General features: G+C 41.8%; 4 protein-coding genes across 6 annotated transcripts in view; all 4 read right to left on the minus strand.

Annotated features, from left to right (window-relative positions):
* The window catches only part of LOC311060278 (H-2 class II histocompatibility antigen, E-S beta chain-like), a gene marked incomplete at its 3' end in the record, with an annotated part of 43,257 nt that extends 19,242 nt beyond the window's left edge, over positions 1-24,015 (minus strand). Inside the window, exons 1-2 of the mRNA XM_084078414.1 lie at positions 23,934-24,015; positions 23,547-23,819 (exon numbers count right to left, since the gene is read on the minus strand). Coding sequence (XP_083934540.1) covers positions 23,547-23,819; positions 23,934-23,994 — 334 coding nt within the window. The 5' untranslated portion in view covers positions 23,995-24,015. The remainder of the gene's footprint in view (positions 1-23,546; positions 23,820-23,933) is intronic.
* Positions 1-24,468, minus strand: part of LOC311060823 (mamu class II histocompatibility antigen, DR alpha chain-like) — a 45,583-nt gene that overhangs the window by 12,948 nt on the left and 8,167 nt on the right. The window lies entirely within an intron of this gene.
* The window catches only part of LOC311060821 (mamu class II histocompatibility antigen, DR alpha chain-like), a 72,435-nt gene that overhangs the window by 12,590 nt on the left and 35,377 nt on the right, over positions 1-24,468 (minus strand). The window lies entirely within an intron of this gene.
* Positions 9,476-24,468, minus strand: part of LOC311060816 (H-2 class II histocompatibility antigen, E-S beta chain-like) — a 45,274-nt gene continuing 30,281 nt past the window's right edge. The window contains exon 7 of one of the 2 annotated variants that reach the window (XM_084079158.1): positions 9,476-9,789. The gene's annotated coding sequence lies outside the window, so the exon portion shown is untranslated. Of the gene's footprint in view, positions 9,821-24,468 lie in introns of both variants that reach the window. The other variant, XM_084079159.1, reaches the window with a different exon arrangement.

Genomic DNA, 24,468 nt, shown 5'->3' on the forward strand with positions numbered 1-24,468 from the left:
GAACATTATAAACATAAAACATTTGAGTATACTGTACGGATGGAGGAATGCAGGTAGGTATAGTACTCAAATGGTAAATATTAATGACCATTAATTGGTGTAGTTAAATAATTATTTCTAAAAACAATTAACATACGGCAGCCTTTTAGAATGTAAATTTTTCCAACTCGTTGATACCCGGAACGATACTCTCGTCCCACCTGGGGAGTGTCGATGGGGTAACACCGTCATGTCAACATCCGCCCCTCCTCGTCCGCCATCTCGGGGAGGTCGATGCACTCTTGTGCAGTGTCGGTGTTGATGTTACCCGGAACGAAACTTTCGTCCCACAAGGGGAGTCTCGCCGGTGTAACACCGGGGCCCTCTGATAAGTAAACTTCCGCCTCTCCTCGTCCGCCATTTTGGGGAGGTTGAGGGAGGCCGCCATTTTGTCCTTTAACTGCCCTACAGAGGCGCTTTGCTGCCATCTGCCGTACGGAAGAAGGAACTGTCGTGGCAGGTGCAGAGGATTGCGATTTGCACCAGTCTCTCCAGTTCTTTCGCATCCTCCAGCCATTCGGCGTGGACCACCGACGCGGGCTTTGTCTCCAGCAGGGGTTTTGCCACCAGCTCTTTAAGTCTTGCGGCGGCTGAACCCTGGAGAAGCGACACCGTGTTGAACGGCTCTGCAGCCGAGCCAGTGTGCACCCTCTTGGCGCGGTTCGCGAAGACGGGCCTGTCCTCCAGGCCTTGTTTCACGGAACCGCCCTTCGCTTGTTCAATGACGCTTGCCAGGGTAGGGTCCGTGGGAGGGAGTCCCACGACCCCCAGGTCCGCACCGGTGAGGATCTTCACCGCGAAGCCTAGCCTCTCCGGTTCCATCCTCCCTTTCTGCCACGAGAAGTGCAAGGCCCCTCGGACTCCTTCAGCCTCGGGCAGTAGTTTGGACTCGACTTGTCGGGGAGGGAGGGGTGACAGACATTGGAACCCCTGGATGGGGGCCCGATGGCTACTCTCACGTCCTCCATGGGCTGCTCCAGGCCGGATCTGGAGATCGCCCGCTTCAGGATGGTCGTGATGGGTTCAGTGGACTCCTTTGCCTGGCTAGGAGCCTCTGCCGTCGCCAATGGAGACGCAGGAGGACCCGGGCTGGACATCGTTACCTCCTGGCTCACTTGGTAGGAGGTGAGCTCCCCCTCCTCTCCCCCTTCGTCAGATGCGCACACACACACACACAGTCTCACAGACACGTCGGGATTCGGGACGCACGCAGCGCGCATACACAGTGATTATGGGTAGCTAGCTCAGCTGTGTGATCCCCCCCCCCAGCGCGGCGCAGCGCTCAGTTACACCCGTCCAGTGCCGTCTACATTCCGGCTCTCCGGTGGTCACCAAACTATTCCTGGTTGTCACGTAGTCTAATTCCTATGAACCACTACAAATAGAGTCACTGACTATAAAGAATACATCACATGGATGCACCTGGGAGGTATCAGCAGTGTTGTAGCCTTGGTGTTTCAGGTCACGCAACATACAGTACACCCTCGCCCAGGTGACATAGCCAGGGTTGATCAAGCCCCAACTTACATCCCAGGTAGCTACCCACGGTCAGTCCTATAGGGAAAGACAGGGCCTCTCAGTCTGCTTCTCCGGAACTACTCTGCCTGAACACAGGGAGGCTCTGGCACATGGAGGGACTAGGCTCTGTGGGTGGCCTCCTGGCCGGGCTCCTCCTTCGTCTCACCAGGTCCATGACCTGAGCACTGTACCAAATCCGCTGCACCAGATCCGCTGCACCGCCCCGTAAGAACAGTCACACTCTTGATCTGCAGCTGGGGGTCCGTAATAACAGACCATGGAACTTGAAGTGGGAGAGGGAGACACAAAATAAACTCCAGGGAGCGGGTCTCTGCATATGTGGAGTTAGTGGCAGGCAGTGTTGGGACTAACGCGTTACAAGTAACGCGTTACTGTAACACCGGTACCTTTTTCAGTAACTAGTACTCTAACAAATTATTTTTTTAATTCAGTAACTCAGTTACCGTTACCACATGGTGCGTTACTCCGTAATTTTTATATAGTATTTATATATACAGCGAGGCGAACAGTGACTGAAGTACAGTACTTGAGTAAATGTACTTTACACCAGTCTGTGTCACATGTGGTGATGCGCTGTGAGCGACTTTGCAAGCTCTCTCTCTCTCTCTAGTTCTTTCTTTCTCTCTCTCTTAACAGCGTGTGTGTGTTTCTGGGACTAGGAATACCACGATAACGCAATGGTGACTATGAACCAAGTACCCAAACCCGTTGGAGGCTGCTTTTCCCAAGCTGAAATCTACTCTTAAACTGCAAGGCTTCATGGCTGTGTTGTTGAACACACACAGCTTAACGTCGGAAAGTTACACGACTCACTCGCCCAGGCGGTGTCAATAATAGGCTACTAATCACCGCAATCGTAACAAAATTCTGAATCACAGCGATGCCTGTTTCGGATTCCGCACGTTAAAGTATATTCATTCATTTGTTCCTCTATTTATTAACTGCTACTGCAGTCCCTGCGGTACATGAAAACTCCTGTTACAGTCAAGGATCACCTTCAACCTGGTGTTTGCACTTTCTCTATTTACGGTCCATACATCTATATAAACGTTCAGATTTCAAATATAAAGTGCTTACCCCATGGCCACGGATGTTACAGTTATGCACGGGACTCTCAAAAGTACCCGTATATTCTGTATTGTTCAATGAAAAGCATTTTAATCCGATCAATGGCCATTTTCTCATAATGTATTGGAGCGCAATACACCTACCAACCGATAGGGTCACTCAGTTGAAAGCATATGGAGAAAACGGCCACCGATCAGATTAAAATACTTTTTATTGAACATTACGGATGATACAGGTACTTCTGAGAGCCCGCATATACATGTAACATCAGTGGCCATGGGATAAGCACTTTCTATTTGAAATATGAATGTTTATGTAGATGTACGGGCCATAAATGGAGAAAGTGCAAACACCAGGTTGAAGTTCATCCATGACGGTCGTGACAGTCGACCGTCATGTATCCATGGCTATTACTCCCTCTAACATTTCCCATGTTTTTAGTTTATTGAAATAATGTCATGCACATGTTCCAGTGCATAGCCTACTGCAGGCCTTGTTGACTAGATTTAGAAGAGATTTTGAAGCTCTTGCTCCTGAAATTATCGATTATTTTTAAGGGGAAAAGCCATCATTTCACATGCAAGTCAATGGGTGAGAAGCAGAGATTGCCAACCGCAAATGGTAGTGTAGGTAATTAATGTATTTGTGCAAGATGACCCTGCTACTGTATATAAAATGTGTATATTACTCGTTCATCATGGTTCATGTTCAAATAGCTCAATCCAAAATATAATGCTGTAGGCCTACGAGTTAGGCTGTATTTACGCACCTGCTTGTAATTAATGCTTAAACATAATTATGACCGGTATTTATTATAAGATGTCTGATCAATTTGAATCATTCCGGACATTGGGACCAGCAGAATACAATCCTATAGCGCGACCCCTGGTATAGACCACATTGCTTAGCAGAGTTCAGTGATGCAAATGCATGTCAAGTTGATCAACAGATTGTATTATTCTCCAATGCAATAACAGTACTGAAATGAAGGCTATAAGGGCAATAATGGGAGCCCTTTTTTTTAAAGTAACTAAAAGGTCACTTTTCACAGTAACGCATTACCTTTTACAAGTAACTGAGTTACTTTTAAATGAAGTAACTAGTAATGGTAACTAGTTACTGGTTTTCCGTAACTAGCACAACACTGGCGGCAGGCCTTACTAGAGCGTGAGTCCGTAGTTCCGTACAGTGTTAATTACAATTGCACCGATGGGACATGAACCCACACAACCAAGGGGAGGAGGAGAAGAGAGATGAAGGGGATGTAAGGAGGAGTATTCACTATTCACTGTATACTGGCTGTATACATGCATTGATGCAACATGGTCCATTCTATTCACTGTATACTGACTGTATACATGCATCAATGCAACATGGTCCATTCTATTCACTGTATACTGACTGTATACATGCATCAATGCGGCATGGTCCATTCTATTCACTGTATACTGACTGTATACATGCATCAATGCAACATGGTCCATTCTATTCACTGTATACTGACTGTATACATGCATCAATGCAACACGGTCCATTCTATTCACTGTATACTGACTGTATACATGCATCAATGCAACATGGTCCATTCTATTCACTGTATACTGACTGTATACATGCATCAATGCAACACGGTCCATTCTATTCACTGTATACTGACTGTATACATGCATCAATGCAACATGGTCCATTCTATTCACTGTATACTGACCGTATACATGCATCAATGCAACATGGTCCATTCTATTCACTGTATACTGACTGTATACATGCATCAATGCAACATGGTCCATTCTATTCACTGTATACTGACTGTATACATGCATAAATGCAGCATGGTCCATTCCGTGTTTTCAGTAACTTATCAGTACAGTCAGTGCTTTCATTATGAACAAAATAAGATTACAATGAAAACAGGGTTTTCGTATTAAGTTATGTAATCAAATATTTGCCACACACACATTTATCAGTGTACAGACACATTGATGAGCCCTCATTTAGTCATTCCACAGAGTAACACTGCCACGCTGTGGTCAGTGTGATGAACTGTCCTGTTGTCCCTGAAAATAGCAGATCTACAAGCTCACACTCAAGCAGTTTGTTAATCCACTGGTTATCAAAGTGGGGTCCGGGGACCCCCAGGAGTAACTGAGGGGGTTTCAGGGGGTCCCCAGCTAAATTAGATCATAATATAGTATCACAATCAGTTGTAGACTACCACTTTAAACCCATTATACATAATTATTTTTTTTATTTATAGCCAAATCGATTGGGTGGGCCAGCTTTCTATGTGGGTGGGCCTCGGCCCACCCAGGCCCACCCATGGCTGCGCCCCTGCTTCTCGACCTAAAGCCCATGACCCACCTGATTCAAACACATGTTGCTAGTCTGGGATGGCTCAGGGTAGAAGACAGGGTTAAGCAATTAAAAATGGTATTTAAGATAGTCAAAGGGGCATTACTTGCCCTCAAATACCCGCATATCTGACAACTACTTCTCCAAAGTGAGTGCCTCCCACAGCTACAACACTAGAGGGAGCGACCATGATCTGGCATCACTCACTTTTAGAACAAACATGGGAGAATTCTCATTCTACGACTCTGCCACCAAAATATGGAATGCTCTATCCATTAAAAACTGTGGATCAAAAAACTGGCCTGAAAAAACACCAATCGGGAGACCACAGAGGGAGGTAAATGCATTTTATCCCATAGGAAAGGTGGTGTTATCCTCTGCCGACATTTTCCTTTTTCTCCTTTGTACATATGTTTTGTATTTGATAACATGTATTTGTGTTATTTTTTTTCTCCACAGATCACACTTTGGGACGTTGGCCAAACAAAACCTTTCAGTCATGAGATTAGGTTTTGCTTTAATTGCTGCAGATCCATGTTTATATTATAAATGTACGGGAAACAATCTATGAATGTAACACAATACAACTGTATTAGTCATTAATGTCTGATTTACGTCTTATATGAGTGGTTCTCAAACATTTTCATGTGAAGGACGCCCAAATTGACCCTTCAATGGCAGGTCTAACCTCCTGACCCCCTGGAACCCCTCAATGACCCCAGGACATCACTGACTTTTTTCTCAATGTTTGCCTCTTTCTTATGTAATATTTGCCAATTTGGCCAATTTGGTATTAAAACGGTCTTAAAAGTCTGTTTCGCCCATTCATTGCATGTGAGACTCTGAGTTCCTTTTACTGCTGTTTATTTACTGAGAACACCAAAACACTGTAGAACTGACGGTACATACAGACAAGACAAAAAACTAAACATTAACTTCTATTAATTACATTTACATTAATATACATGACTTTCACAATAAGACTCACAAACAGATACTGACCACTTCGCCTGCTTGCACACGAATGGGGGGGGACTTGGATACTTCAGTCTGTCTTGATTTTTTAATTTTATTTTCTCTGCTTTACTTTCTTTATCTTACTTTAGTTTCTTTCATCTATTTTACTTTAATTTCTCTCTTCTATTTTACTCTCTTCTATCCAGCTCTTCTTCTACACAGAGTGCTCTCTCTCAGTTGAATGAGACTGCTTCTCTCCTCTCAACAGGTGTAGAATACAACACTTAATTACAGACACAGATGTAACAAATGACACATAATTGGAAACTTACAACACATAGAACACACTTAGAGCGCCCCCAAGAGACAAGAGTCAGTCACTACAAGGACAAATACAGAAAAATATAACAATGACTTCAACTTGACACCATTTACAAAGTCATTAAATTGTCACTTTATAAATGTGCAGATACCCTGTATACACACTTATACTGTATGTTGGTTTGTTTACTGTTGAGTGAGAAAACAATGTTGCACATCTTACTATATACTATATAATTGACAAAAGCTCCGAAAGTTCGTCCGGGATTCGCAAGCACAGGATCACTCTACATGCCTCCAAGACCCGCCACAGACTGTTGATCAGAGCTATGGCTATGTTTTAGGCATCTTACCCCACCTCTATCAGTGATCAGACTCTCGGCTTGATTGATTCTCTGATTTGCCTATCAGACCCTCAGCCTGATCTGGCAGGTTACCATAGCAACCAGATACAGGCAGTCTGACCTCTTTATCACATGAGGGCTATTTGGGCCGCAAAGCAAAGCGGGGGGAGAGGAGAGGAGAGGAGAGGAGAGGCCAGAGGGGCCGGACTTCGCATGACGTGTGTGCAGAGTGATTAGGCCAGCAAAGGTCGCCGTCGCCGACGCACCTAACCACAGAGAGACTACACAGAGTCATGAACTCCACCCATGCACCCAGCAGCCTATCCGTTGATAGTACCACATGGAGATGCTAGACTACTTCCCATTTGTGCTAGCTCATCATCAATGGCAAGAAGCACCTGATTGTGTATAAATGCTTTGTCTACTGCATCTGTAGAGCACTGCTGTGCAGTGGCTTCCTCACGGATAAAGTCATCACTGAGGTGCTCCAAGAATGTTTAGAATGTTTACTAGAATGTTTACTAGATGTCAGGGCCGCGAACATCTAGTTAAGCTAATCATCTGGGGACCCCCCAAAATAATTTGGGGACCACCCTGGGGGTCCCGACCCCCCAGTTTGGGAACCACTGCTCTACACTAGTGACAATGGACAACATGTATGAATACAGAGACACCACTCTGACAGGACTGTGACATCTTGGACTCAGTTCATTCATAAATAAAGAAGAAGTTCAAACTGTTAAACAAACAGGACAGGGAACAAAGCTCTCCAGGAACTCCAAACTGAGAAAGTCAACGAGGAATTAAATACGTTTAAAAGCCTTTATTATCCTTGTTAAATCATTACAATAGCCGACGTGTTTGGACCACTAAGGTCTTAATCAGGGCTTCATTGGTAAAAACTGATCAAAAACTGACATGCACTCATCTATTAGTAAATATGGTAATAAGATGCAGTCATCTACAGTAAATACGGTAATAAGATGCAGTCATCTACAGTAAATATGGTAATAAGATGCAGTCATCTACAGTAAATACGGTAATAAGATGCAGTCATCTACAGTAAATATGGTAATAAGATGCAGTCATCTACAGTAAATACGGTAATAAGATGCAGTCATCTAGATAATGTACGGTAGATATGTAGGTATAATTCTTTATAAAACACAAATTCAATCACACACACTGTATTGCATACATATAATAGTAATGGTTCTCAAACCACCCATCACTGTACACTCTATGGGAACGCAGGCTTATCCTCTCTTTCTGAGAGGCGTGATAAGCACTGCTATCTGTTTATTTTTAAAGCCATCTCATTTTCTGGTGTATCTGTCTCAATATTTTTTTTTATATAATTTGAATACGTTTTTGAGTATTCTCTGTCTTCTGATTATATTATATTTAATATTGATGTATATATCCCTGTTGATATTATTGTGTTGTATCTTGGCTACATTGAAAATGAGGGCCTGCCCCTCAACTGCATTCTGAGTTGAAATAAAGGTTATGATGATGATGATGATGATGATGATGATGATGATGATGATGAAGGTGAGGTCCAGGGACCCACTGGGTTACTTGAGGGGGTTCCAAATGGACCCTTACAGTTCTGTAACTGTGAGAGTGTACCAATGGAACCTTGGAACCCCCTCAAGTAACCCAGAGGGTCCCTGGACCACACTTTGAGAACCGCTACAGTAACATTGATGTCATCACTGTGCTGCTGTTATGTCAAGGAAGATAAATTAAGGAAATAGTCCAGGGGCCAAGCCAGATTTTGGTACCACCTAAGGTGGCCGTACATTTTTGGTATTTTTGTATTCCTACATGTCTCTAGTTTATATTTTGGTATGATACATCTTCCAATTCAGTAGCTTAATGACAGTAATCACTCTAAACCGGCTAATGTATCCGGTAGGAGACACAAAGTAGAATCTTTGTGTCTCCTACCGGAAATACACCCGGGCATCAAATTATTGCGACAAAAAACAAAATATATCCATGTATTCAAGGCGTCATGGGTGTGCAATTGATAGAAAATAAATCATTTTTTGGGTGAACTCCTCCTTTAAGTTTCCCAGGGGGACTCTCTACCCATTCAGCTATGACCACCATAGACCGAAGGAGGGTCAACTTTTACAAGCTTATGGAAAGCAGTCTTTTTGCAAACACCAAAAATCTGAGAAGTTATCAATTGCACACCCCATGAAGCTTTGAATACATGGATATATTTTGTTTTTTTTGTCGCAATAATTTGATGCCCGGGTGCATTTCCGGTAGGAGACACAAAGATTCTACTTTGTGTCTCCTACCGGATACATTAGCCGGTAGGTAGTGATAACTGCCATTAAGCTACTGAATTGGAAGATGTATCATACGAAAATATAAACTAGACACATGTAGGAATACAAAAATACAAAAACTTTACGGCCACCTCAGGTGGTACCAATTTGTGAAAATATCAGTGTTGGCCCCTGGACTAAAAGGACACCGACGTCATTTTCTCTATCAGCAGCCTGGAGGTGGATGGAATACATTGGAGTCAATGAGGGCCAGGTGGACCAGCTTGTAAATAATCACTATTTCTGAACCATTGAGACCTTTATAAAATACTCGGCCAGTGGCGTCGTTAGGGGTGGGCTTCGGTGGCTATAGCCACCAATGTTTTATCCAAAGCCACCAATAAAAAAATAAAAATAAAGTTTTTTTTTATTTTTTATTATATATCTATCACCCTAACCTAACCCTACCCCTAACCCTAAAACCGAAATAAAGTAACAAAAAACGGGGAAAAAAGCACCCAAATCCGTGAAATCCGCGTAAAAAAACGCGCGCGCGCGCTTCGCCTGAACCCATTATATGATAAAGGTCACAATCGTTCAGAAATAGTGTTTGTTCACGAGCTGGTCCAGACGGCTCTCATTGACTCCAATGTTATTTCACAGAACTTCCGGTGGGAGTTTGACGCCCGTGAGCGTCATGGCGCATACCCGGCGTCCAGCGTGTCCTTTCCTTCCTTTATCTACCTTGTGTTATGTGTGTTTAAAAGGTTGATGATGTCATCACTGTGCTGCTGTAACTTATATTTATCATTTAAAAGCTGATTGGACACATGATTGGTGTGTTTCCTCCTTCTCTCCACCAGGGGGCATCAATGCCTGCAGCTCTGAAGACACAAACATCCAGTTACAACCATTCTGTTCAGACTTTATTAACTGTAGGAAGTATTTTAACCAATAAGAATTTGACTAGTATTAACATTTGTGTAAAGCTGTGCACTAGTTTTATCAGTTTGATAAATTCTGAAAAGTTTTATAAGCGTGTGTTTGTGTCAAAATGTAGTTTCTCACCTTCAGTTAGTAGTCGGAACCAGAACACGACCTGATAGAAGAACAGACAGACAGACTGACAGACAGACAGACAGACAGACAGACAGACAGACAGACAGACAGACAGACAGACAGACAGACAGACAGACAGACAGACAGACAGACAGACAGACAGACAGACAGACAGACAGTGATGATTTGGAAAGTCACACCTGACCTGAGTCCAAATTAACTGTTCTCTGAGCTGATTGTGACTGTTACACCTCAATCTGATCAATCTGATCAATCTGATCAATCTGATCAATCTGATCAATCTGATCAATTTAATCAATCTGATCAATCTGGTGGAAGAGCTCTCAGAGGAGGTTTTGAAGTGTGTTCATGGGTCTTTTATTTGTGTGAGACATTCTCTTATTCAGTGTCCAGTTCTACATGGTACTTATTATACCAAAGGCTGGGTTATCTAGACTTTATGAGGATGTATCATCAGCCTGTGATAGATCTATATGAAGTATTTCAATGACTGTATGTTGGAGATGATGAATGCTTCTGTGAAAAGACAATAAACTAGAAAAAGTGTCAGGTCTCCGCCAATAGGTAGGTTAGTGTGGGCCAGCAATGTTCGGAATTCGCCAATCAGGCTGGAATGTGTAAAACTCGGATCCGTCGTGATCACTTGACTAAAGAGATAATATGTACCGATTTGGTGATGTTTGGACAACATTAGTAGGAGTAATATGATATTTTCTGAGGGCGAAAATCGACAACTGGTTGCGCTATATTAGGGCAATGTTGAAGGCGTGGCATTTGTTCCTCAACATAGTGCGAATGTGCTTGCAAAATTACACCGTAATCATGATTTGCTGCATTTTGTTCAAAACGGGCCACTCCTGCAAACTTTATATGTCAATATTAGCCAATCAGGATGGAATATGAAAGATCAAACAGACATGTGACTCACATGACTATAGAGATCGTATGTAGCGATTTGCATGAAATTTGGATACAATCTGAAGGAGTAATATCCAAAAATGTGTTTACATAGGAAACCTATTAGAAACCTTGGGCAACTGAGAATCTCTCAAAGAAAAGGGTTGCATTGGAACATTATTATTATTTTAATCATAAGCTTCATTCACACATGCACTGTAACCTAGACATTATCTAGATATTAAGCGGTGGGGCTGTATGTGTGAACGCTCAATTCATTGGTGAATACCGCTGTATGACGGTTGACAAGTTGTAATAAGCAAAAGCCGGGCTCATTATTTAACTATTCTTCATTTACTACAGAAGTCTATGGGAGTGTCGTAGCTCCCTCTCTCAATAGCTCTGGTCAAAGTTACTGTTTTCATTTGTCTGGTCAATTCAAACCTTTGATCAGTAGAGTGGTGTCCATCTTTGAAGTGCATAGGATGACCCATAGACTGGTCACTCTCCATGGAGACACAGCTGATTACAGGAGACTCTGCTCTCTGCTGATGAACTCTGGGAGAAACACAGCATGGACACTATTTAGTTATTTCTTATTGAATCATATAATCCATGTGGAATCTACAGCCCATTCTACTCAAACGCTTATATTAGCACTCTATTCTGTGTAAAAAACATGTAAAAACATCACAGCAATGACACCCTGTTGAAGAACATATAGGCATGGAACATATCAAACCTCTCACTAGGGGGGGTGATCACATCAGGAGACTGAACCAAAGGGAAACCTTCTTGATGCACTCACCCTGCCTGGCCTCAATGAGGGCATTGATTTTATGTGTTTTCTTTAGTTTGTTTACTTTTTTCTTGGAGCTATATACAGTATATTGGTATATATTATATCATTATTGTTTTGTTTACTTATTATTCTTTGCAATAAATGTTTCCGTTATTTTCTTAAGTGTTTAATTAATGGGCTGGTCTCACCTGGGTTGAATGATGTTCAACCCAGATTTGGCTCAACAAAGGGAATGAATTAATTCTCATGCTATTCATCAAAAATGTGGAATGCCCTACCAAAAGGAGTAAAGGAGATACACCTTCAGGAGGCTGCAATTCTAAAATGGCACCTGTCTTAACCTACCCCCCCCCCCCCTAGTCTCGCGTAGCCAGACCCCACAGAAAATGAAAAACAGCGACCTCTGCTGTTTGTGATCATTGTCTGTGCGGGTCTGGCCGGAGGCAAATGGAACACCAGTGCGCAGGGAAACCCCGGTTTCATGTCTGCCTTCAGCGCATCACTTCCGGTTGGTGCGACTATGTTTTCATTCCCACTAACAATATTTCTACACGGAACACTAACACCACTTCTCCCAGAGAACATGGATGGTTTTGGTTATAAGCCCACTTGTTTCTATGATGAAAGAGTCATTTAAAATGTGAATATCTTTCCGTGGTTTTGTCCGCTCCGAGGACGCTATTGTTACATTAGTTTCGGCTAGTTTCGAGGGGGGAAGGGTGGATGGACACGTGAATCCCGCCCACTACATTTGATTGGGTAAAGCGCGGCCTGCTTCCTGATCTGAAGGCACGCTCACTTGTAGCCAATGCGCACACGTTATGACGGACCTCCCCGACAGATTCCACCGCAGGGCAGAATCTGTTCTTGAGAGATTACCCCCCCCACAACCCCGATGTCTCATCATCATCGCAGGTATTCTGTTTGATGGCAGGAACCTGGCTGCGTTCCAGGCAGCATCAAACTCGTCAAACACCGGGTCGTTCCAGAGCGGTAGTACACTGGCTGATGGCAGGATTCCAGTGTCCGGGAGGACGCTGGCTGCGTTCCAGGCAGTGTCAAGCGAGGCGACCATGGAGACGTTCCAGAACGACGGAACAACGTTGTCTGATGGCAGGAATCCGGTGTCTGTGAGGACATCGGCTGCGTTCCAGGCAGCGTCAAACATCGGGAGGAGTATGGAGACGTTCCGGAGCGACGGTGCGGCGATGGCTGATGGCAGGAATCCGGTGTCTGGGAGGACACCGGCTGCGTTCCAGGCAGAGTCAAGCATCGGGAGGTGCATGGAGACGTTCCGGAGCGACGGAGCGGCGTTGCTTGATGGCAGGAATCCGGAGTCTAGGAGGACACCGGCTGCGTTCCAGGCAACGTCAAGCATCGAGAGGTCCAGCGCCAGCGGACCCTCACCCGAGACAAGACCACCGACAGTAACGGAGTTGGATTACAAGGCAGCATTCAGTAGAAAAGGTCTGCACTTTTTACACCTTAATGTGAGGAGCCTGTATTTTAAAATTGAAGAAATTAGGAAAATTGTAAAGCTATCTGAAGTAGGAATAATATGTTTTTCAGAAACCTGGCTCGACCCTAGCATTAATGATTCGGAAATAGCAATCATGAATTATAACATAGTGAGGAAAGACAGAAATCGTCAAGGGGGTGGAATATGTGTTTATGTACGCTCGGACATTTCCTTTAACCTCAGAGAAGATCTCATGAATGACCTGGAAATCGTATGGTTGGACATTTGTTTAACCAAAACAAAACCCATATTATTTGGGGCTTGTTACAGACCTCCAGATCAGACAGAGTTTTACAACTCATTGGACACAGTGTTATCCAACGTTGCTGATTCAATGGAGACTCTGATAATGGGGGACATGAACACAGATGTATCTAAACCTGCCCACCCTACCTTTAAAGGGTTTGAAAACTTGTGTAACTCCTTTGGTTTTAGACAATTAATAAAACAACCCACGAGAGTAAGTGAAACAACGAAATCCATCATTGATCTCATTCTAGTTTCAGATGTCACTAAGGTATCACAAAGTGGCACCATTGTGTATGGCATCAGCGATCACTTTATGACATACTGTACAAGGAGAATAGAGAAGGTAAGATTTCATGCTCACAAGACTGTCCTTGCAAGGACTTTCAAAAATTATACAGCAGAAAAATTCATAGAGCAAATAGACAAGAAGGACTGGTCTCCAGGTTTAACATGTGGTTGTGTCAATAAAGCATGGGAAGCTTTTGGGAAGATCTTCCACCAAGCTATTGACTCAACCGCACCACTTAGGCAGGTGAGAATCAAACAGAGGTCCAGCCGCTGGTTCAATAATGACATTTTGGAGTCAATCAAGTCCAGAGAGAAAGCTCACAAGAGCTATTGTAAAACAAACACAGTAGAAGATTTGGCCCTTTTTAGAGAGCTGAGGAATAAAACTCAGAGGCTCATTATTAGCACAAAACAGACTCACTATAAAGAACAAATAATAGAAAATAAAAGCAACACTCAAAAACTCTGGAAAACCCTAAAAGAACTAGGTGCAGGAGATAAAATCAAAAGCAATAAATGCAGTAATATAGGTCTTAAAATAAATGAAGAGATGGAATTCGATAAAAAATTGGTTGCAAATAAATTCAATGATTATTTCACAAATGTCGCAGCAGACCTGGTCTCCAAATTGCCATTGGCACCTGGGATTTATGACATAGACAGGGTCAGGGAGTTTTATGGGAAACAAGGAGTGTGTTCCAACTCATTCTCCCTGCAGAAGGTAGAGGTGGAGGTGGTCTATGGCAGTGATTGTCAACCGCGGTACATGGTACAGTAAGTGTACCGTGGATACTTGCTAGGTGTACCGTGGAGCTTTGAAGAACGTGTGAAACCAGCCCCTCGAGAACAATGGCGCGTCCGTCAATCGATACGGCCGTCACCCGTTTCACACCCAGCCACGGCCGAGTCCTTTCAGTGCAGCGACCATCACCAGGAATGCAAATATGTTGCCACTGCAGCCTGTGTGTGTGACTGTGTGTGTGTGTGTGTGTGTGTGTGTGTGTGTGTGTGTGTGTGTGTGTGTGTGTGTGTGTGCACGCTCGTTGTGCGCGCACGCTCTTGTGCCTCGTAAAAAAAAAAAGAATCCAGCAAACAGCTGGATTCTTATAAAGTAGTCCATTGAAGTAGATAGGGACAACACTTATTGTCGAGGTAAGCACAACATTTTAGATCCATTTTAGAGAGTTTAAAACTATCAATTCCAGTGGAGTTTGATGCTAGCAGTTAGCGCATAGCAATGACATATGGTACTTTTTTTGCCTTGAATATTCATGAAAGGCAGAGTGACATGGTTTGTTTTTTGCCTTGAAAACAATGAAAGGCATACAATGTTGCTATATTCAGTGTTTCTAAAAAGGACTCAAGTTTCAAACAAAGACATTTGTACTGACTTAAAAAGTGTTTTTTTCGTTCTAAAACAGTTTCACACTAAGACTATTGTGGCCAATCTTTCCTATATATATTTTTTAAAATCTTTCCTTTTTTTTTCATCTTCTCCATTCATTGCACTGACCCAAGTTTATATATTTGTAGGCCAAAGACATTTTGTAATGTTCAAGGTTTCTTTATTACATCTTGTGTACATGAGAGTAAATATTATATATATATATATATATATATATATATATATATATATATATATATATATATATATATATATATATATATATATATATATATATATATATATATATATATATATATATACGTACCGTGTATCTAGGTGTACCCTGGTATATTTGGCTAAGCCAGGTGTACCTTGGCACCAAAAAGGTTGACAAACACTGGTCTATGGGATGCTGTCCAAGATCAATTGCGTTAAGGCCACAGGCCTGGATGGAATAGCTCCTCTCTTTTTAAGGGATGCTGCATTGCAGATAGCGCCCAGTATCACGCACATCTTCAACCTATCAATTGAACAGGGTGTCTTCCCCCATGACCTAAAAAAGGCCAAAATACTCCCCCTGTACAAAAAAGGAGCCAAAAATGACCCCGGTAACTATAGACCGGTGTCAAAAATATTTGAGAGGGTAATCAATGACCAACTAAACGAGTACTTAAATAGGAACAATCTAATGTACAAACTGCAATCAGGCTTTAGAAAGTCATACTCAACTGACACATGCTTACTATTCTTAACGGAACAAATTAGGAAAGAGGTTGATAGTGGGAAGCTGTGTGGAATGGTACTACTGGACTTACGGAGAGCATTCGACACGGTGAACCACAGTAGACTTCTCAACAAGCTTGAGGCCCTGGGGGCAGACAGGGCAGCATGCAAATGGTTTCAATCCTACCTAACGGACCGCGAACAGAGGGTAGAGGTAAATGGTATTTTGTCAGATTCAAGCTTCATGAAATGTGGTGTTCCACAGGGAAGCATTCTAGGCCCAGCACTGTTTTTGGTATACGTGAATGATATGACAGACGCCTGTAACTGTGATTTGTTCTTGTATGCTGATGATTCTGCTCTGCTGATGTCCCATAAGGAACAATCCACACTGGAGAGTTCCCTGAGTGAGGAATTGACAAAGGTTAATTCCTGGCTTATAGATAATAAGTTATCTTTACACACAGGGAAGTCGGAATCTATTCTATTTGGTTCTAAAATCAAATTAGGAAAGAGCCCTGATTTCAAGGTCAAATTAAATTCTGACTTCATTGAAGCTAAATCATCGGTGAAATACCTGGGTTGTGTCTTGGAGGGTAACCTAGATGGCCGAAATATGGCCAGCAAGGTACTGAGCAAAGTCTCCGGACTGACTAAATTTCTGGCAAGAACAGCAAGGTACTTGGATAGGGAGACAAAACAGGTGGTAGCCAATTCTCTTATTATGTGCCATTTTGATTTTGCTTGTACATCTTGGTTCGAGGGCTTATTGAAATCCCTCAAATCAAAGCTACAGTCAGCTCAGAATAGACTGATCAGGGTCATTCTAGGGTTAGGACCCAGATCCCATATAGGTAGGAACCAGTTTAGAGAACTCAACTGGCTCCCAGTAGAATCCAGGGTAATCATGGCCAGATTGACCATGGTTCATAAGATAATATATGGAGAGGTCCCCATATTTTTAAAGACATGTTTTACTCAGAGAAGTGAAGTACACCATTTTTTCACCAGAGCCAGTGTAGCAGACGTGAGCCTTCCGGCTTTTAAAAGTAAAGTAGGCAGGGAATCATTTACTTACATAGGAGCCACACAGTGGAATGACCTCGAAAACAGTGTCAAACTGACAACAAATCTGAGGACTTTTAAATACAAAACTAAATCATGTCTATTAGAAAAGGTTCCCCTATAGAGGGTCATTAGACTAGGAAAGATAAGGTAGCACTTGTTTGTGTACTGTGTATGTTACTTGTGTTCCTGTATTGTTTGTATGTAAGTACAGTGAATGTTACTTGTGTTTTGTATTGTTGTGTAATGTGTACTGTGTCTGTACTGTGTATGTCACTTGTGTCTATGTAGCGTTACGTTAGTTACATGTGTTGTATTGTAAAGTATTTTTAACGTATTGATTGTTAATTGTAAGAGGACCTCAACGGAAATAAGTCTCAGGACTTTCTTGTGTTATCCTCGAACTGCGGTGACCATGTGGTGATGGCTTTTCAAATAAATCAAATAAAAAAAAAAAAAAAAAAAACTGTCAGCTGATTGTATGACGTTCTGTATAGTAGTGTGTATATCTGTCTGTCTCTTATGTCATCATGATTTGTGTGCATGGGGATCTCATTTTAAACTAGAAAAAGTGCTCCTCGGAGCACAGGTCTCCGCCAGGTCAGCTATGTTATTGTGGCCTCCTGTTGGTGCTATAATAAGGCACTGTGAAAAGGGTGCCATTTCTTCTTAGGCCTTGCACGGCAATCGGACACTGCATTCATGATTTGAGGCATTTTGTTCCAAAAATGTGTTTTGCTAAATTAGACCTGCTGGTGGCGCTATAACAGGCAAATGTTAAAAGGGTGGCATTTGTTCCTGAACATAGTGCAAATGTGTGTGCAAAGTCTGACCGGCGTGACCGCAATCGGACGCTGCGTTCATGGTTGACAGCATTTTGTTCAAAACAGGCCACTCCTGCAAACTTTAGATGTGAATCTTAGCCAATCAGGATGGAATATGAAAAATTAAAAAGATCCGTCTTGATCACATGACTATAGAGATCATGTGTACCGATTTGCGTGAAATTTGGATTACATCGGAAGGAGTAATGTAAAGAAATAAGTTTTAGATAAGTTGGCCACCTGGTGGCGCTATAAAAGGCAGATGTGAAAAATACAGGGCAAAGGTTTTTCCTTGACCTCTAGGGAGTGCGCATACAAAGTTTTACGCAGAGTGGTGCAGTTATAGGTAAAAACACGAATCGGGCTGTTATAGCGCCATCCTGAGGCTGATTAGAAAAATCTCAAGTGGAATTTCTTCCTCGGCATAGTGGGAATGTGCGTGCAAAGTTTCACGGAAATTGCATGCTGTGTTCATCATTTGAGGCATTTTGTTGAAAACGGAGCAGTCCTGCAAACTTTGGAAGCCATTTTTAGCCAATCAGGATGGAATATGAAAAATATGAAAGACCCATTTCGTTTAATGACTATAGAGATACTGCGTACCGATTTGCGTGATGTTTGGACAAAATCTGTAGGAGTACTGTGAAAAAATGTGTTTTGCAAAAAGCGGCCTACTGGTGGCGCTATAACAGGGCCATGTGAAAAAATTGGGGCAGAGGTTCAGAATTGGCATCCAGGGAGTGTGTGTGCACAGTTTGGCTGCGATCAAGCCAACGGTGCGGGAGATTAGCTGTCCACAGACGGACGGACGGACGGACGGACGGACGGACGGACGGACAGACGGACGGACGGACAGGGGGTAAAACACACTCTCTCGCCATGCCTTTCGGCCTGGCGGAGACAATAATGGTTTAAAAAAAGAAAAAGAGAGAGAGCGAGAGAACCAAACCACACAGGTGGCTGGTAACAGACTTGCTACACGTTTACCTTGTTTCTTCCACTGGCAGAAGATAATTAATTAAACGTGTTAATTAAACACATGAATTAGCAATAATTAAACAGTTAAATCACCTCTTAGCTGATTGTGACTGTTACACCTCAATCTGATCAATTAAATCAATCTGATCAATCTTGTGGAAGAGATCTCAGAGGAGGTTTTGGAGTGTGTTCATGGGTCTTCTATTTGTGTGAGACATTCTCTTATTCAGTGTCCAGTTCTACATGGTACTTATTATACCAAAGGCTGGGTTCTCTAGACTTCATGAGGATGTATCATCAGCCTGTGATAGATCTATATGAAGTAATTCAATGACTGTATGATGGAGATATGTATGATGAATGCTTCTGTGAAAAGACAATAAACTAGAAAAAGTGCTCCTCGGAGCACAGGTCTCCGCCAGGTCAGGTAGGCTATTGTGGACTCCTGGAGGCGCTATAATAGGCCAATGTGAAAAGGGTGCCATTTCTTCTTAGGTCTTGCACGGCAATCGGACACTGCATTGATGATTTGAGGATTTGAATTTTGTTAAAAAATTAGACCTGCTGGTGGCGCTATAACAGGCCAATGTTAAAAGGGTAGCATGTGTTCCTCAACATAGTGTGAATGTGCGTGCAAAGTTTGGCCTCAATCGGACGATTCATTCATGATTTGCGGCATTTTGTTCTAAATGGGCCACTCCTGCAAACTGTAGATGTCAATCTTAGCCAATCGGGATGGAATATGAAAAATAACAGATCCATCTTGATCACATGACTATAGAGATCATGTGTACCGATCTGTGTGAAATTTGGATAAAATCGGAAGGAGTAATGTAAAGAAATATGTTTTACATAAGTCGGCCTCCTGGAGGCGCTATGAAAAGCAGATGTGAAAAATGCAGGATAAAGGTTTTTCCTTGACCTCTAGGGATTGCGCATACAAAGTTTTACACAGATTGGTGCAGTTATAGGTAAAAACACGAATTGGGCTGTTATAGCGCCACCATGAGGCTGATTAGAAAAATCTCAAGTGGAATTTCTTCCTCGGCATAGTGGGAATGTGCGTGCAAAGTTTCACGGAAATTGCATGCTGTGTTAATAATTTGAGGCATTTTGTTCAAAACGGAGCAGTCCTGCAAACTTTGGAAGCCATTTTTAGCCAATCAGGATGGAATATGAAAAATCTGAAAAACCTGTTTCGTTTAATGACTATAGAGATACTGCGTACCGATTTGCGTGATGTTTGGACAAAATATGTAGGACTACTGTGAAAAAATGTGTTTTGCAAAAAGCGGCCTCCTGGTGGCGCTATATCAGGGCCATGTGAAAAAATTGGGGCAAAGGTTCAGAATTGGCATCCAGGGAGTGTGTGTGCACAGTTTCATTGCGATCAAGCCAACGGTGCGGGAGATTAGCTGTCCACAGACGGACGGACGGACGGACAGACGGACGGACGGACGGACGGACGGACGGGCGGACGGGGGGTAAAACATACTCTCTCGCCATGCCTTTCGGCCTGGCGGAGACAATAATGGTTTAAAAAAAGAAAAAGAGAGAGAGCGAGAGAACCAAACCTGGAGGCTGGTAACACAGACTTGCTACACATTTACCTTGTTTCTTCCACTGGTAGAAGACAATTAATTAAACGTGTTAATTAAACATATGAATTAGCAATAATTAAACAGTTGAATCACCTCTTTTCTTCCACTGGTAGTAGATAATTAATTAAACATATTAGTTATCAATAATTAAACAGTTAAATCACCTCTTTTCTTCCGCTGCAGGTAGATGAATCCAGTCAGGAACAAGACCAGACTCAGAACCAGACCTGATGCTCCGATGGCCAGCTTGTTCTTCACTGGTTTTGGCATGGAGTCATCTGATAAAACACATGATATGACATCATATTTATTACATCATATTATATGATATTATGACAGCAGATGACAGCTGAGTAACAGTAACAGTAGATGTGTCAGGGTTCTCTCCTCAGTCTCTGTATGGTCAGCTTTTTAACATTTATTACCTTTTTTCTGCTCCCTGATTGTTTTAAGTGTTCGGTCATGTTTCCCTGATTTCATACTTTAACAGTGGTGGAAAAAGTACAAAATTCCTTTACTTAAGTAAAGGTATAAAAAAGCGGTGCGTGGTCAAAGCCAAGCGCATCATCAAAGACAAGCACCACCCAAGTCACAAACTGTTCAAAACCCGACCACGGCCGGGCAAGGGGCCCTACCGCAGTATCAAGAGTTCCACCACCAGGTTCTGGTGCAGTTTTAACTCGGCTGCTGTCAGAATGCTGAATGAGGCATGAGCCTTGTTCAGCAGCCTGACAACAGGCGGTACTGCCCAGCTGGTCGCAGACTTTCTGGCTCTTCCTGAACACATTGGATTATACCAGGGACAAATGACTTGGACTTAGCTCCCCCTTGGACATACCTGTGGACTACACCAGGTACAAATTACTTTTTTTGTTGCTCTCCCTCATGGAACTACTTGCGGATTATACCAGGGTCAGTCCACCTTAGGTGGACACGCACTGACCTTTTGCACCTTAATCCCATGTATAACGCATTGACTTTTGTCGTCTTTATTGTGCTCTTTTTTCTCTAAGCACCTTAACGTCCATACAGTAAGTATATCATGCACAGTATATGTGCATGCTCAGGCACCTTAGTTTGTTTCTTTATCTCAGGTACTTTGTAAATATGTAGATAACTTGTTTGGCCTTCTGTTGTTCTCTTGTTTGATCTAGCTTCCCACTTGCCCGCCACCCCTCTTCTTCTTCCTCCCCCCCTCTTCTTTCTAAACGAATTTCACCCACTTTTTTTACCTTGTAAACCTGTGATGTGACAATAAACCTGATTCTGATTCTGATTCAATACTGCAATGTAGAAATACTCTGTTAGGGCGCGCTCCCACTGCACTTTTATTTTACCTCTGGGGCAGAATATGACAATGCTTTGTCAATGCAAATGCATGGATTCATGGTCTTTTCCATGAATCCACGCATTTGCATTGACAAAGCATGGGCAGATTCCGTCCCAGAGGTAAAATAAAAGTGCGGTGGGGCCGTGCCCTTACAAGTAAAAGTCGGTAATCAAAATTTACTTGAGTAAAAGTACAAAAGTATTGGCATCAAAATGTACTTAAGTACTAAAAGTAAAAGTACTCATTATGCACAAAATGCCATTTCACATGTTTACAAATGTATAAAAATCCTTTGAAAATAGCAGATCTACAAGCTCACAATGCGTCGCAAAGCGATGCGTTGTGAGCTTGTAGATCTGCTATTTTCAAATAGACATGGCTGAAGTGGTTAATGTATGTTTTACAAAGTAACTAGTAACTACATTTTTTTAATAATTGTAGTGGAGTAAAAGTACAATATTGTCCTCTGAGATGTAGTGGAGTAGAAGTGAAAGTACTGAAACTTGGAAATACTCCAGAAAAGTAAAAGTACCCCCAAATTGTACAGAGTACAGTAAGAGTACAGTACTTGAGTAAATGTACGTAGTTACTTTCCAATGTACTTTAGTTTCACTATGTTCTGTATGTAGTGTTTATAGGTCTTGTAACTCTATATTCACTGTTTTCTGTAGTCCACAATTAGAGGTTTAGTCATGATGACAGTAATAGATTACAGCAGTAGAGTAACTAACCCCAGTCCAAAATCAGAGGTTCAGTCAGGCCTGGATGTTCCACCATGCATGAGATCTTCTCTCCTGATCTGTGACACACACACACACACACACACACACACACACACACACACACACACACACACACACACACACACACACACACACACACACACACACACACACACACACACACACACACACAGTGTTTTAACTTTTTGATTGTATTTAATAAATAAATAAAGTGCTATTGAACATCCTTTAGTCTGTGTATGAGTTTTACATATATTTATATTTATTATATAATACATATCTCTGCTGAAACAAAATATTAACATTTCAGGAAATGAAAAAATAAAACATAAACACATATGCTGCCTCATCAAAGTTGGTGACTTTATACATTGTCAGATACTTGAATGTGTTTTTATATTATGTCTCTTATTAAGTGTGTACCTACTGTAGGTGTGTATTTCTATGTATAGGTGTGTGTTAGGTGTGTACCTAGGTGTGTATTTCTATGTATAGGTGTGTGTTAGGTGTGTACCTGGGTGTGTACTCCAGGTAGGCGTGGTGCTGGTAGTACCAGTTTCCTTGCCGCAGCTTATCAGTAGAGGACACATCAGAGGTGATAGGTTCTTCATCTCTCAGCCAGGTCACCAGGATCTGTTTAGGATAGAACCTGTAGGAGCTGCACCTCAGCATGTGAGTGTGTTTACCACCACCTGGGGGCGTCTGTGAGGCCACTCTCACTTTGGGAATCACTGGAACAACAAGAAAAAATATATAATAAGGGTAATAATAGTAATGATAATAATAATAGTAATAGTAAAATAATATAAATGATATAAATAACATTATTAATAATAATAATAATAATAATAATGATAATAATGAATTAATAATCATTTAATTAATTTCATTCATAATTACACTACACTAGTATTTCTCAGATCAGAACTGAAAACTACTTGTTTAACCTTCATATCATCATATAGTCATTTGTACAAATCATTAAAACCTTTTGTCAAACTTTTGAAAAAATTACAAATGCTTTGTTACATGGATCAATGTTTTATAGTCATGTTTATAGCATGAATCATCTCTGAATATTAATGATTTATAATGATGTCATGTTATAGTTTATGAGGTGATTGAGTGTTTAGTGCTGGTCTGAGATCAGCTCACCTGTCTTCTCCAGAGCATTGGGGTAGTCGATCTCAGCGTTGGGTTTGCAGTAGTGCTCTAGCTGTGATTTCATGAAAGCTATGTGTCCAGGATCTTTATTCAAGGCCTCTGCCTGCTTCACACCAAACTCATTGTAGCCAACATACTGACCCACCCTGCTGTCAAACCTGGAGAACTCTCGATTATAGAAATAATATGAGAATCTGTAGTGCATGTCCTTCAGGTCAGTGGAGTTAACCACACAGCGGGCAGCATTATAGTGTGGAAATCCATCTGGAAACAGAACATTAACATGTCATCAATATTATTATCTCTATAATATCAACACAGAGATGTTATAGAGGTGTGAATAATGTGTGAATTATTAAGTAATTAAATAAAGTTTACCTGCTCCATGTAAGCAGAAGAAACACAGTGAAACACAGAGCCATGGTTTAGTTGAAGTCATGATGAGTTGAGATGTATCAGTTTTGAGAGTTGAGAGTTTAGTTGAAGTGTTGATCAGTTGACGTTCTGATGTAACTGAACACGTTCTCACTTTTTTTAGTAGTTTCTACTCCACAACAACCAATGAAAAAATTTAATTCCCTCTTTCACACACACTCTCACACATCACTTGTTACTAGGCAGATGTCAAACCAAAATAACAGCAGATTAATTTGTAATGGAAAGAAGCGAATATGCTTTATATTATATTTTTCTATATACTATATTGTCATTTTACTCCAGTAAAAGTTTGATTGCAGGAATTTCACTTATAACAGAATATTTCTCTACATGGTGGTATTGTTACTTTTGCATACTGTAAGTTAAAAACAAATTAAGTAAAAAGAGTACTTCTTCCACCTTTCTTATTAAGAAAGTATTGTTACTATTATTATCATTATTATTATTACCCTTATTATTATTACTCTCCGCAGGA

This window comes from Gymnoscopelus microlampas, assembly GCF_963454915.1.
Source record: "Gymnoscopelus microlampas genome assembly, chromosome: 14".
Taxonomy (NCBI): domain Eukaryota; kingdom Metazoa; phylum Chordata; class Actinopteri; order Myctophiformes; family Myctophidae; genus Gymnoscopelus; species Gymnoscopelus microlampas.